General features: G+C 36.7%; 1 protein-coding gene across 1 annotated transcript in view; it reads left to right on the forward strand.

Moving 5' to 3' along the window:
* The window catches only part of PARG (poly(ADP-ribose) glycohydrolase), a 145,680-nt gene that overhangs the window by 7,290 nt on the left and 123,806 nt on the right, over positions 1-14,584 (forward strand). The window contains 4 exon segments of the mRNA XM_019655059.1: positions 515-1,495; positions 2,946-3,129; positions 8,447-8,569; positions 8,695-8,778. Coding sequence (XP_019510604.1) covers positions 515-1,495; positions 2,946-3,129; positions 8,447-8,569; positions 8,695-8,778 — 1,372 coding nt within the window.

The following is a 14,584-nucleotide window of genomic DNA, read 5'->3' on the forward strand; positions in this document are numbered from 1 at the left end:
AGCAACGTCCTCCACAACTAGACTGAAGAACAAAAGGACAGCAACTTGTCTGTTCCCCTTCCCCCAATTCCCCAATAAAATCTTTAAAAAAAAAAAACTTAAGTTCCAGCTGCACATTATAAACATTATAACAAAATGACACTGAATGAAACAATGTTATTTGTGGATTTGCTATATTACATAGTGTGATAAACGCAACAGCAAAGGTATAATAAGGTACAGTGGTAGTTAGCATATATAACAAACAACCCGTTTTATCTTTGCAGAAAAGACTGCACAGGAAGTAAGTTTAACGCTTCACTCTGGTAGGTACTTGCTAGGCACATAGTTGGAGAAAGGGCATTATAGGCCTATATGCAAAGTCATGGGTCATGCTGTGTGCTCTGGTATCACAAATAGTTTAATTGTTGCTGTGACATTGTGGGAGTGTGGTTGGGTAAGTGGTTTTTGCATCATAAGTTCTTTATTATAGCATAAGTTCTATTGTATATTAATTCTTTCTATTTTCTTGTAGTTTGCATAGTAAAGAAAACAACAATACAAGAGTAGAATCCATGATGAGTTCTGTACAAAAGGATAACTTTTATCAACATAACATGGAAAAATTAGAAAATGTTTCTCAGCTAAGTATTGATACGTCACCAGTTGAAAAAAGTATGTATTTGAATCAGCATCAGACTGCAGCTATGTGTAAGTGGCAAAATGAAGGGAAACATACAGAGGAGCTTTTGGAAAGTGAACCTCCAACAGTAACTCTGGTACCAGAACAGTTCAGCAATGCTAACGTTGATCAGTCGCCCCAAAATGATGATCACAGTGACACAGACAGTGAGGAAAGTAGAGACAATCAACAATTTTTTATACCTGTAAAGCTTGCAAATGCAAAGCAGACTACAGAAGATGAACAGGCCAGAGAAGCCAGAAGCCACCAGAATTGTAGCATGTCTTGTCATCTTGTGGAAGACTGTGCAGGTTGTCAGCAGGAGGAGATAGATGTGGTACCAGAGAGTCCCTTGTCAGACATTGGCTCTGAGGATGTCAGTACTGGACTGAAAAATGCCAACAAATTGAATAGACAAGAAAGTAGTCTAGGAAATTCTCCATTTGAGAAAGAAAGTGAGCCTGAGTCACCGATGGATGTAGATAATTCCAAAAATAGTTGTCAGGACTCCGAAGCAGATGAACAAATAAGTTCAGGTTTTGATGAACAAGAAGATAGCAGTTCCTCCCAAACAGCAAATAAACCTTTAAGGTTCCAAGCAAGAGATACCAACCCTGAATCAAGGAAATTTTCCTCTGCTAAGGGAGGTGAAATTCGATTACATTTCCAGTTTGAAGGAGGAGAGAGTCGTCCTGGAATGAATGATTTAAACGTCAAATTGCCTGGAAGTGCTTCCAGCCAGAATGTAGAATGCAGAAATTCCAAGCAACAGGGAAAAAAGGATTCTAAAATCACAGATCATTTCATAAGAATACCGAAAGCAGAGGAAAAAAGGTAATTTTTCCATCAGGAGCGTCTCCAGTAGTGTAATGTGTTTTATAATTTTGTAAGGGGCTTGGCAAATTTATGTTTTACACTGAAGCAAAGACACAGAAGTGTGTCTATTCTTTTTTTTTTTTTTTTTTTTTTTNCCATCAGGAGCGTCTCCAGTAGTGTAATGTGTTTTATAATTTTGTAAGGGGCTTGGCAAATTTATGTTTTACACTGAAGCAAAGACACAGAAGTGAAGATTTTCTTTTTTTTTTTTAGGATTTTATTGGGGAGTTGGGGGAGGGGAACAGACAAGTTGCTGTCATTTTGTTCTCCAGTCTAGTTGTAGAGGACATGGCTTCACTGGCCCATGTGGGTATCATTGCGTTCTTCCTGGGTGAGGCAGTCGCTTGCCGGCCATTTGACGGTCACTCACGGTGGTTCCTGGCAGCTCACACCTGCTTCCAGCCAGCCCCACTACAGCCTATGCTGTTGCTGGTGACTCACAGTAGCCCAGCTCCAGGTGGAGCTGTTGTTCACCATCTTAGCTGTAGAGGGTGCAGCATTACTGGCCCTCATGTGGGATCTGAACCGGGTCCCTGCTGCTCAGAGTTGGCGTCCCAAGCCAACTCCTAACTAACGTGCCACTCGGCAGGCACAACAGTAGTGTTTCTTCATAACTATTTATGCTCATTTTAAACCTAGACTCAAAAATTTAAATTCCAAAAAGGTCAGAAACAAAACAAATAAGTATTGTTAATAAGATTTTTAGTTTCATAAACTCATTCTGAAATTTATATGAATTATTAGAACATAAAAATATTTGATTGGTAGTAACTATTGTTTGTTTAGCCATTTTCCTAGGCCATTGTATACTGCCTTTTCTCTAATGCTCTGAGTGGTAGGCAGGTGGTATTGTACTCACTTCACAGATGAGAAAACTGAAATTTAGGTTAGAGAATTCACTGAAATTACGTCATTGGTGGGTGGTAATGCTGGGGTTTAAATCCCAGTCTGTCTAATTACCAAAAAATATGTAAAAAATTACATTTTTGCAATTATATGGACTCTTAAGCCCACTCTCTGTAATTTCTGTGATTTTGTTTTTAAATCAAGCATGTCATTATAAGTTCAGTTCATTGAAAATTACTGCCTAGAGTCCTGAGAAATAGCTGATATTATGAACCATGACTCATTTGGCAATCTTGTATTCTTACATGATCTTTTTTCAAAAAGAGATTTACATGTGTTTGAAAATTTCTTCCACAGACTATTGAAAATAAGGTCTTGAAGCTCTTGGGTTTTATTTTATGCTTTATAAGGTATTTTGTTTGTTTGTTTTTGGTAATTACCAAGGACAGAGAACAAACTTGGCACATTTTAAACAGTAATGTTCTGGGTAAGTTTTGTACTGTGTCCAAATGAATTTAAACCATAAGTGGTTTGTGACTGAATACTTTTGTTTTGACCTTAGAAAAGAACAATGTGAAATCAAACATCAAAGAACAGACAGGAAGATCCCTAAATACATTCCGCCTCACCTTTCTCCAGATAAGAAATGGCTTGGAACTCCTATTGAGGAGATGAGAAGAATTCCTGGGTGTGGGATCCAGCTTCCTCTCTTGAGACCGTCTGCCAATCACACAGTAACTATTCGGGTAGGTATTACGTATCACTTATAAAGAGTGAAGACTCTAAGTCTTGATTCCTTGTGATACTATTATTGATGTGAAAAACAGACCAAGGTCTAGAAGTGCTTCTTTTTTCATGCATACACGAGGTGTGATCAACAAATACAGTGAATGTTTAAATTAAAAAAAATTTTATTACGTTAAAAGACACATTGCTATTAATCCCCCTCAAAATACTCTTCCTCACTTCAAACACACTTATCACATCGTTCTTGCCACTTTCTGAAGCAGTTCTGGAAGTTCTCTTTCATGAGTGTCTGTAGTTGCGCTGCCTTGATGTCCTTAATTGATTCAAAACGTTTACTTTTCATGGTCATTTTGACTTTGGGGAAGAGCCAGAAGCCGCACACTGTCAGATCCGGTGAATAAGGTGGATTGAGGACACATCGTCATGATTTTATTTGACAGAAATTGCTGTACCTGAAGCAATGTGTGACATGGAGCATTGTCATGATAGAGGATGAAGTAGAAACACGAAAGAGGACTTTCAGTACTCCTTCAGAAAGGGGCAAGAACGATGGGATAAGTGTGTTTGAAATGAAGGGGAGTATTTTGAGGGGGATTAATGACAATGTGTCTTTTACTGTAATAAATATTTTTTATTTAAACATTCACCATATCTTTTGATCACACCTCGTATAAAGTACTGAGACAGCTACAGAATGTAGAAATATGATAGCTTACTTAATACTGTATTTAACAAATCCATAACATGAACCATTGTCAGCTGATGAAGAAACTGAATTTTTCTATATTTTTAAGAAAATTCATTGGATTCTCTTCTTAAAAATATTTAATTGACAATATTTATTGAGCACCACTACATGTTAAGTATTGGGTTAGTCTCTAAAATTCAGAGTTGTATGTGTTCAGTATCCTCAAATCATTCTCCAATTTTGCCTTCTTTTCTGAGCTTTAGATTTTTCTAAACATCTCCACTGTTCCACAGATATTTCAAACTCAACAAGTCTAAAACCAACCTCATTTAAAAAATTGTAGTTAAATATACATAATATAAAATTTGCCATTTTAACCATTTTAAAATGTATATTTCAGTGGCATTAAGTACATTTATAATGTTATACAACCATTACCACGATCCATTTTCAGAAATTTTCTATCATCCCATGCAGAAACTTGGTACCTCCTAAACAATAACTTCCCATTCCTTGCAAGCTCCTAGTAACAGCTTTTATTCTTTCTTTGGGCTCTTTTTTTAAACTACAGCTTTATTGAGGTATATAAAACTTATCCACTTTAAGTGCTCAATTCAATAATATTTAGTGAATTTACTGAGTTAGACAACCATTACCATAATTCAATTTTAGAAGATTTTATCATACATTGACAGTTTTAAAAATAGTCTCATCATTTATCAGTCAGTCTCTCTTATTAGATTTTACAGGGACTACTTTAAAAAATCATTTTTGGTACAACTTAGTCTAGATATGATTAAATATGTGAAAGTACAGACTTCTTTAGCGTGGCTAGAGGTAGAAGCAACGTTTAGCAGAATGGTGGGGTTTGAGCTGAGCTCAAAAAGATGAGCAGAAATTTCTGAGGTGAAGTTAGTAAGTTAGTAAGGCAAGAGAGTTCCAGACAGATACATAACCTTGATAAGAAATGGCTGTGTAGTTGAAAAACATGTGTTTTAGGAATGGAAAACAGTTGGTTTGCTAGAGCTTAGAATTTAGATGGGGAGTGGTGAAAGAAAAGGCTTTAAAAGTGGACTTAGTTCAGTCACAAAGGGCTTCAGGTGCCAGGAGCTGCACTTGACTCTGTAGGTTTTGGAAATCATTAAAATGTCTGGGCAGACACTAGTTGTGCTGCAGCAAGAGTAATCAGACAGTTGTATTTAAAAAACAAAGCAAAAAACTGCAGTAAGGATCCATTGGAAACAGGGAAAGGTAATGTAAGAGCTCAGATAAGTGATGAAAAGTAAGGAGATAGTAATTATCAAATTGTGCTGTGTGGAAGTGGTTCAGGGGTTCTTTTGAAAGTTGACTCAAATTTCTTTTCTAAATTAGAATTTTAACCTGTAATACAAGAACTAACAAACAATTTGAAATTGTGTTTGTTAGTTCAAATTTGAAATTTTGAAAATGCTTAATACCATATTTTAAACAGCTGATTTACCATGAGAAGTCATTTTTGTGCAGCTCATAGAATCAAGGTCTCTTGCCACTGCTGTTTTAACTGAAGAATTTCCTTAACATCAAAATAAGTTAAAAAAATTACCATTTGCTACTATTTAGGTGAGTAGGATTTTCTTAATAATGCGTAAGAGATATAAATGTGAATTAAATAGTAACTTTAGCTGTCAGCCGTAACTCCCAATTTCAAATATTGTACTTCTTGAAATAGTCATCCTCATTTATTGATGTTAGAATAAGTGAAAATTATTGTAAAAATTTTGCTTATAAAACCAGTTTTTATTTGATTTTAATGATTTCATGTCAGATTTCTTAAAGAAAAAACAGTTCTGCTTTTTTTTTTTAAAGATTTTATTGGGAAATTGGGGAAGGGGAACAGCCAAGTTGTGTCCTTCAATCTTAGTTGTGGAGGGTGTAGCTAGCTCAGCTCCAAGTCCAGTTGCCATCTGTCAGCCCATCTGCAGCTCATGGCAGCTCAGCTCAAGGTGCCATGTTCAATCTCAGTTGCGGGTGGGCATAGCCCACCATCTCATGTGGGAGTCGAACCGGAAACTTTGTTGTTAGGAGCATGTACTCTCGCCAGCTGAGCCATCCTGCCACCTGTTGGCAGCTCAGCGGCAGTTCAGCTGGGCACAGCTCACTGGCCCATTTGGGAATCGAACCAGTGTCCCTGTTGCTCAGAACTTGTGCTCTTAACCAAGTAAGCCACTTGGCCAGCCCCAGTTCTGCTTCTGTAAAAAGTTTGATAGGGTAATTCTTTAAAAAGTGAGATAGGGTAATTGTGGAAATAAAAAAGAGAAAATAGATAGTTGCATTGTTTTGAGGTAAAATTGATAGGACATGGTGAATTCTTAAATATTGGCTAACACAGGGAAAGGAGGCATTGCTAGTGTGTGTGAAATTAAGAAAAGACTGGATGACTGACAAGATGTTAATGGTGAGGATTTGGAGAAAAGATTGATTGGGGAGGTAAGTAATATTGTGACTTTTCTCCTTTTCTTCCACCACCCATAAAGAAAACTCAGAGGATCCTATACCATTGTGTACTTCATCTTTGTAATCAATGTGCATTTATTTGTTAGATATCCAGTGACCTACAGATTTTAAAAATCTTTATAAAATTCTTTACTTTATTACAAAAGTAGTGCAAAGTCATTGTAAAAAAAAAATGCAACTATTATGTAAAAGTATATAACTCAGAAAACCTAAGTCTCTTAGTCCTATTCCCAGAGTTTTAATAATTTGGTATATTTTTTTGTAGATTCTTTTTCTTGAATGTGGTAATATGATATATGTGTAATTAGTAGTTAGTAAGTAAGTAAACAGCCCTTAGTTACATTTTTGAGATGCCAGGTATTAATAGTTACAGAATTTAAATAAAATAAAGCTGATATTTAGCATTAGAAATGTAAGGCAATCTGAAATTGCATGGACATGATATTCCATGCTTGATTATCTGTAAACACATAGATGAACACACACACACACACACACACACACACACACACACACACACACACAGTATATTCTCATATATGTGTTCCCCTATGTGTAAGCTGGACTGGTACCTGTTTTATCACCTAGATTACATGGAATATTTTAACAGTATCACCTCTGGGGTCTGCATCTGGAGGTGAAAATATTTTCAGGGTAATTGATGACTCAGCCACTTTTGACCGTTCTTTCCTCCTTGGAATATTCTCATTGTTTGGCTTCAATGACACCATATAATCCTAGTTTTCTTCCTACCTCCTTAGTTACTTTTTATGTTCCTTTCGCTCTTCTTCTCTGTGTGGCCATTCCTCAAGGCTTTCTCATACATCTGCTTTTCTTCTCACTCTCTCTCTGGGTAGTTTCATCCACAGTTACGGTTTTAATGGTTACCTATATGGTATCCTAGATGGCCTGAAAATTTATTTCTCTTGAGTTGCAGACTTTTCATGAAGCTGCCTATTTGACAGTCTTTCTTTCCATAAGCTGTTTTCTTTCTGAGGAACAATCTTCCTTCCCTCCTTTTCCTGGTTACCTTCTTTTTATCCTTTGGAGTTCAGCTTAATTGTCACTTTCTCAAGGAAACCTTCTCTATGTGCATAAGTTAAGTAAAATTGTCTAGAATAGCTTCTCTTAACACCACGAACCTCTCATTCATAGCATAATACAGTTGACATATATATGTGATTATTTGATTATCTGCAATGAAGTACTGATTCCTGCTGCAACATGGATGAACCTTGAAAACATTATGCTAAGTGAAGAGGCCAGATACAAAAGCCCACGTAATAATAATAATAGATATTATTCCATTTATATGAAATGTCCAGAATAGGCAAAATGTAAAATTTTTATGTTTTGAAGTACCTCCTTCCTCAAACATTTATCGAATGCTTATTATAATATAAATAGCAAATGTGTATATATACGCATATGTGTATATTTACATATATATGTATACAAATATACATATAAAAACACATGCCAGGCTCTGTTATAAATATGCAGAGTACAAAGTTAATATGGTTATCATTTTCAAGAAGTTTAGAGTCTAGTGGGGGAAAGAAATACTAGTTTGCTCTAGTATAATTAATAAAATGGGGGAATAAACTAACTGCCTTTTAAAAAGTTTCTGAGGACTTCTTGTAGGAAATGAAAATTGAACTGAATATTGAAGGTCAGAATAGATGTTTAACCAGATAGTGTTTGGATAAGAAGGAAGTTGAAAACCGGGAGCATCACTTGGAATCAGTATAGGCAGAGGGGAGCTGTTATAGGATCAGAAGAAGCCTGGGAATACTTGAGGAAGATAATGTTATTCCCAAGTGACATAAGATGCTCAAGGGGGATGAATGTTCTGGGAGCAGTTGGAGTTAGGGAAAGGGAGGGATAGAAAGCTGTAGGCAGAAATTCAGGCAAGGAATAATGAGGACCAGGCTCCCAAATAGATTGGTGATCAAATGCCCAGGACATGGTGACTTGGAAATTGATTAAATGGAGATAAGGAGTGGGAACAGCTGAAGAAGATTTCTTGTCTAGGAGCTGATCTATGTCTTATAGCATTTGCTTTGGCTGCTTTCTTTGGATTCTTTTGTAGACAATTCACCTAGTTTTTATGCACTTGTTAACCTGTATTTCAGGTAGATCTTTTGCGAGCAGGAGAAGTTCCTAAACCTTTTCCAACACATTTTAAAGATTTGTGGGACAACAAGCACGTTAAGATGCCTTGTTCAGAACAAAACTTGTACCCTGTGGAAGATGAGGTAAGAAGAAATCTGATGTTCTTTTAGTTTCTGATTTAGTATAGTACATTCTTGTTTGACTCCTGATTCTATGATGCAGAAGAACTTCGAATGGTTTCCTCATTTGTTTTTCCTTTTCCTCAAAGAACGGTGAGCGAACTGCAGGGAGCAGGTGGGAGCTCATTCAAACTGCACTTCTCAACAAATTCACACGACCCCAAAATCTGAAGGTGTGTTAATTTTTGTTATTCTTAACTCCTACTTGTAGTTTCTTAAAGATGGGCCCTGTGTCTCCTCCCTCAAAAACATTTTTTGAACTCTAGTGGACTTGGGTAACAGCATTATTTATATGCAACGTGCTTGCATCCTGAGGAACTCCCTTGAGAGACATTCTTGGTTTCTATTCCATCACTAAGAAATGAGTAGAAGTATTGAGAGTTGTAAATGACTTGCCGGGAGCCACACAGAATAATTTGGAGAACCAGGGATAAGACCTCTGTTTCTTGATTCCCCATCCAATTTCCTTTGGTCCAGCCTACTCTTTTATTTTTGTTTTAGAATTATCATGTTTCCGAAATGTCTTTAAAAGTAAATGAGTAAAGAATTATGACTTGAGCAATATTTGCCTAAAGGGAAGCTGAGTTTCCCAATGATTAAAGTATACATTAAGAATTCTGTTTTTTATTGCTTTTAATATAGCTCCTAGCAGTTTAATAATTTATTAATTTTATATTTTGGCAATTTATTTTTTATTTTTTAAAATATTTCATTTAAGACTGTAAGGGCATCCATTAGATTGCTTTTCTAGTAGCTATAGCTACTATGGATGATACATCTTTATTTTTGACACTACAGCCATGTAAACTTCTAAAGTTTTTCTAATCTTTTTTTATAATTGTTTTATTTTGCAATTAGAGGGACATACAATATTATATTAGTTTCAGGTGTGCAACATAGTGATTAGACATTTATATAACTTATGAGAAGATCACTCCAATAAATCTAGTACCCATCTGACACCATATATAGTTTTTACAATATTATTGACTGTATTCTTTTACATCCCCATGACTTTTGTAACTATCAATTTGTATGTCTTAATCTCTTCCCCTTTTTCAGCCATCTGCCAACCCTACTCCACCTGGCAACCATGAAAATGTTCTCTGAATCTATGAGTTTGTTTGTGTTTTGTTTGTTTATTTTATTCTTTAGATTCCACGTATAAGTGAAATCATATGACATTTGTCTTTCTCTGTCATATGTAAGGGTCTTGTTTTCTTAGCATTCAGCTACCCTGTGTCTTTTGAGTGGAGCATTTAATCCATATACATTTAAAATAATTATTGATAGATATGTAGTTTTTGCTGTTTTATTATTTATATACAGGCATTTGATAGTTTTTGTGTGTTTTTTTTCATCTTATAGAAGTTTGTCTAAGTTTCCTTGTAATTCTGGTTTGGTGTTGGTGCACTCCTTTAGCTTTTTCTTTTCTGGAAAGTTCTTTATCTGTCCTTCAATTCTAAATGATAGCTTTGCTCGGTACAGTAATCTTGGTTGTAGGTCCTGCTTTTTATCACTTTGAATATTTCATGCCAGTCCCTTCTGGCATCCAAAGTTTCTATTGAGAAATTGGCTGGCAGTCTTATGGGAGCCCCCTCATAGGTAACTAACTGCTTTTCTCTTGCTGCTTTTAAGATCTTCTCTTTGTCTTTAACATTTGGTATTTTATTATAATTATGATGTGTCTTGGTGTGGACCTCTTTGGGTTTATCTTAATTGGGACTCTCTGTACTACCTGGGCTTGTATGTCTGTTTCCTTCGCCAGGTTAGGGAAGTTTTCAGTCATTATTTCTTCAAATAGGTTTTCAATTCCTTGCTCTGTCTCTTCTCCTTCTGGTACCCCTATGATACATATGTTGGTACGCTTGATGTTGTCCCAGAGGCCCCTTAAACTATCCTCATTTTTTTTTAATTCTTTTTTTTTTTTTGCTGTTCTGATTGGATGTTTTCTGCTACCTTATCTTCTAAATCGCTGATACCTTAGAATTGCTCTGCTTCATCTAATCTCTTGATTCCCTGTAATGTATGCTTTATTTCAGTTATTTTATTCTTCATTTCTGACTTTTTTTTTATGTTTTCTATCATTATTTTTATGTTTTCTGTCTCTTTGTTGAAGTTCTCCCTGAGATCATTGAGCATCCTTATAACCAGTGTTTTGAACTCTGCATCTAGTAGATTGCTTGTCTCCATTTTGCTTAGTTTTTTTTCTGGAGCTTTGTTCTGTTTTTTCATTTGGGACATGTTTCTTTGTCTCCCCATTTTGGCTGCCTCCCTGTGTTTGTTTCTATGTATTAGGTAGGACTTTGTGTCTCCCAGTCTTAGTAGAGTGGCCTTATTTAGTAGGTGTCCTGTGGGGCCTAGTGGCACAATCTCCTTGGTCACCTGAGTTGTGTGCTTCAGGGGTGTCACTTGTGTGGGTTGTCTGTGCCCTCATGTTGTAATTGAACCTTGGTGGCTGCTTGCACTTCAATAGAAGGGATTGACCCTTGGGCAGATTGGTTGTGAGGACTGGCTGACTACAGTGGAGGAGCTATTGTGTAGGGACTGATGCTTTGGAGCAGGATTTGCTTTAGCAGGACTCTGGTGCCTGTCCAGTGTCCCCTTTGGGTGTGTTGCCTATGGAAACAGCTGGGTGGTTCTAGGCGTACCAGCCCCGGGGCCTCCTCTGAGAGGCCCCACTGCAGGCCAAGTTCCCCCGAAGCCTGTGGCTTGCCTCAGGTCACCTCACAAGAGCCACAAAGCAATCTGCAGGTGGCAGCCACCTGCTCTGCACTTGAGAGGTGTCTGTGAACCGTGAACAGAGGCCAACTTCCAGGCTTGGAGCTGCTTAGCAAGAAGTACAACTTGGCTGTTCCCCTTCCCCAATTCCCCAATAAAATCTTTAAAAAAAAAAAAAAAAAAAAAAAAAAAAAAAAAAAAAAGAAGTACAGGGCACCGTGAGGCCAGAATCTGCTTGTTTGGGTCTTGTGAACTTTGAGAGATTTTAGGAAAGTCCGCAACATGACCCAAGACAGGCCTTTTGTATGGAAAAACTACTTAATGGAAACGGCTTGAGTGGGTCTGCAATTTGGGTTGGGCATCGTCTCAGGGAATCACCAGGGTGAGGTGAACAGTGTTAGCCTGATTGGGGAAGACTCAGATATGGGGGCCACCTGCGTCTGCACACCAGGATTGGGGAGGGCTTAATAACGAAATATGGCTTCTTCCACACTTTTGTCTGTGAAAAAGCTGCCCCTCCAGCCTTTACCCTGAAGGCAGACAACTCAGTTTCTCTCCTTATGTACCTGACACTTTTCAAGCTGCTGTCCCAGTGCTGGAGCTCAGAGTGAGTGAGTAAGTCCATGTGCAGGCCCTTTACGAGGGACACCTGGGACTCCAGCAGCCCTCTATCTCACTCAGCCACAATCTCTGCTGGGTTTCACAGCCAGAAGTTGTGGGGACTTGTCTTCCTGGCAGTGGAATCTTGGTCTGGGAAGCCTGTTGTGGGGCTGGGACCCCTCACTCCTATGGCAGACCTCTGCAGCTGAAACATTTCTCCTCATTTTTAACTGCCACATGTGGGTGTGCGACCAGCTCCTTCACCCCTTCTACCAGTCTCAAGGTGGCTTCTTCTGTATGTCCTTAGTTGTAGGACTTCTGTTTAGCGAGACTTCAGACGATTCTCAGTGATGGTTATTCTGTAGTGTAGTCGTAATTTTGATGTGGTCGTGAGAGGAGGAGGCAAGCACAGGGTTTACCTACTTACTCCATCTTGATAGGAAATCAACTTTTAACATTTTTATAAGTACAAACAGTAACAGATATTTCTATACTTCTGTGAAAATGGGTTTCATTTTTTCAGAGAGACTTAATTTGTTGCATACAGTTTCTCAGGTTTTATACTCTTTCCATTTATAGTTACAATTTATTCTTAAACTTTCTATACCTTTCTATAGCTCCTGGTTTTTTTTCTTAATATGAAAGACATTGATATATTGTACCATAATGTATATTGAAAATTTTATTCCTTTGAGACAGTGTTTCTCGATTGAGACAAATTCTCAGAATCTGCCAGAATTTACTTATTGTTAGTACAAAATTAATTACATATGTACTAACATAAAACTAAATATAAACTCTTTATACTTATTGTGTACAGCTATAACAATTTGATTTTTTCCATTTTAAGTATTATGAACCATCATTTGAGTTGTATTCATTATCACAGCGAAAACAATTTGTTGTCACTATTCCCTTTTTGCACAGAATTCTTTAACGACTGATTCAAACCCCAGAATGGTATGCTGAGAAACTAAAAAATACTGTATAAAGAATACACAAAATTTTTCATTTTGTATTTACTACTTTTCTTTCTAACCACAAACAGTTGGTGAATGGTGGTAGATGCAAAGATGGGATCTGTGTGCAGAACATCAGCTTGCAGATAAATACGATAGTGACCACTTTAGTCCTGGTTCTTCAGAATTTGATATTCCTGTACTGCGGTATATCTGCGGTGTATTAGGATGGCTCAATCTTTCCATTATTTTAATCTATTTAAAGTACCAGCCTTCATTCTTACAGTGTGTTGTCTTTTGGCCTTTTATTCTAAAACCGCAGTTATAAAGTCACAAACATAGAAATAGGCCACCCAAGAATACTATCCAGACTCCATTTGAGAAACACTACCTTAAGGCCGTTTTGGCCTTATAAACAGGATTATTTAAGAATTTTTGTGTTTTTTTCTTTATGCTTAAATGCAGAATATAGTGTTCTAAATTACATTGTCTGTTCACCTCTAGCAATCCCTTAGTGCACCATGATTACTTTTAAAAGGGATAGTTGCTTTAATCTGAATTTCCCTTTCTTGTTTATTTTATGGTAGATTCAACAGAACAGAGTAATCCATCAAGATTTTCTTCTATCTGCTTATGGTAATTGTTTCCTTTGCTGAAAGAACACTATGAGAGGGAGGGGAAAACATTAAATCCTTAATATATAAATATATAAAGTAATCCTTTTGTTCTTTTTCTGTATTTGGTGTTGATTTAAGAGGGATTAAAGATGTTAGAAGTTTAAAATAGGAGCAGTGTTCTCAAAAGTTGATTTACATAGTAATATTTCTGTAAATGGTGTGTCTCATAATTTGCAAAGAATAGACTTCTTTGTGTTTTACTTAATGGCGCTCTTATGAATTATGCACTAAAAAAACCCCCTTACTCAGTAGTTGATAGCTAAGGATACAGACTAGCATCCGGTTTTTCTAATGATAGGAGACCTACCTCATAGTAGACTACTTTTACTTGAAGACTGAAGTAAAAAGTAAATAGTAGTTAGGAGTTAATGCTAATTAGAAAATCCCATTAAATAATTAGAGTCTAAATGCCATTTAAAATGTTTTTCCTTACCAACTTTGAGGAATAATTTACATATAAGAAAGTACATCCTTTTAAGACATGTAATTTGATGAGCTTAACATTTGCATCCACCCATGAAGGCCCCACTAAAATCAAGACAGGACATTCCTGTTCACTGCCAGAGATTCCTCTTACCCTTTGTGGTTGACTCTTCTTTCTGCTCTGGCCCCAGGCAACTGTTGATCTGCTTTTTTGACTATAAATTAGTTTATATTTTACATGAATGGAATCATACAGTGTGTATGCTAGTGTGTTTGGCTTCTTTCACTGAGAATGAAGGTTTACAAGATTTAACCATGTTGTTGAGTATATGAGTGTTTTTTTTTCGAGCACATGCATTGTTTGTCCATTCACCTGTTGATAGACACTGCTATTTAATACTTTGTGTGAGGTTCTGAAATCAGTTACAAGTGATAAGAAAAAAAAATCTTTAAAATCTTTCTTTTCCCTCATGTAAAATTTCATATTGTGGCTGTGAGAGAAAAATAAAAGCTTCTTTTGCCATGTTATTGTATGGTTGATGCTAGTTTTTTTTTTCTTTTCCTTTTTGAAGGAACTTGGATGTTGTCTGTTTCCAAGT

The sequence above is a fragment of the Hipposideros armiger genome, unplaced genomic scaffold, assembly GCF_001890085.2.
Source record: "Hipposideros armiger isolate ML-2016 unplaced genomic scaffold, ASM189008v1 scaffold_235, whole genome shotgun sequence".
Taxonomy (NCBI): domain Eukaryota; kingdom Metazoa; phylum Chordata; class Mammalia; order Chiroptera; family Hipposideridae; genus Hipposideros; species Hipposideros armiger.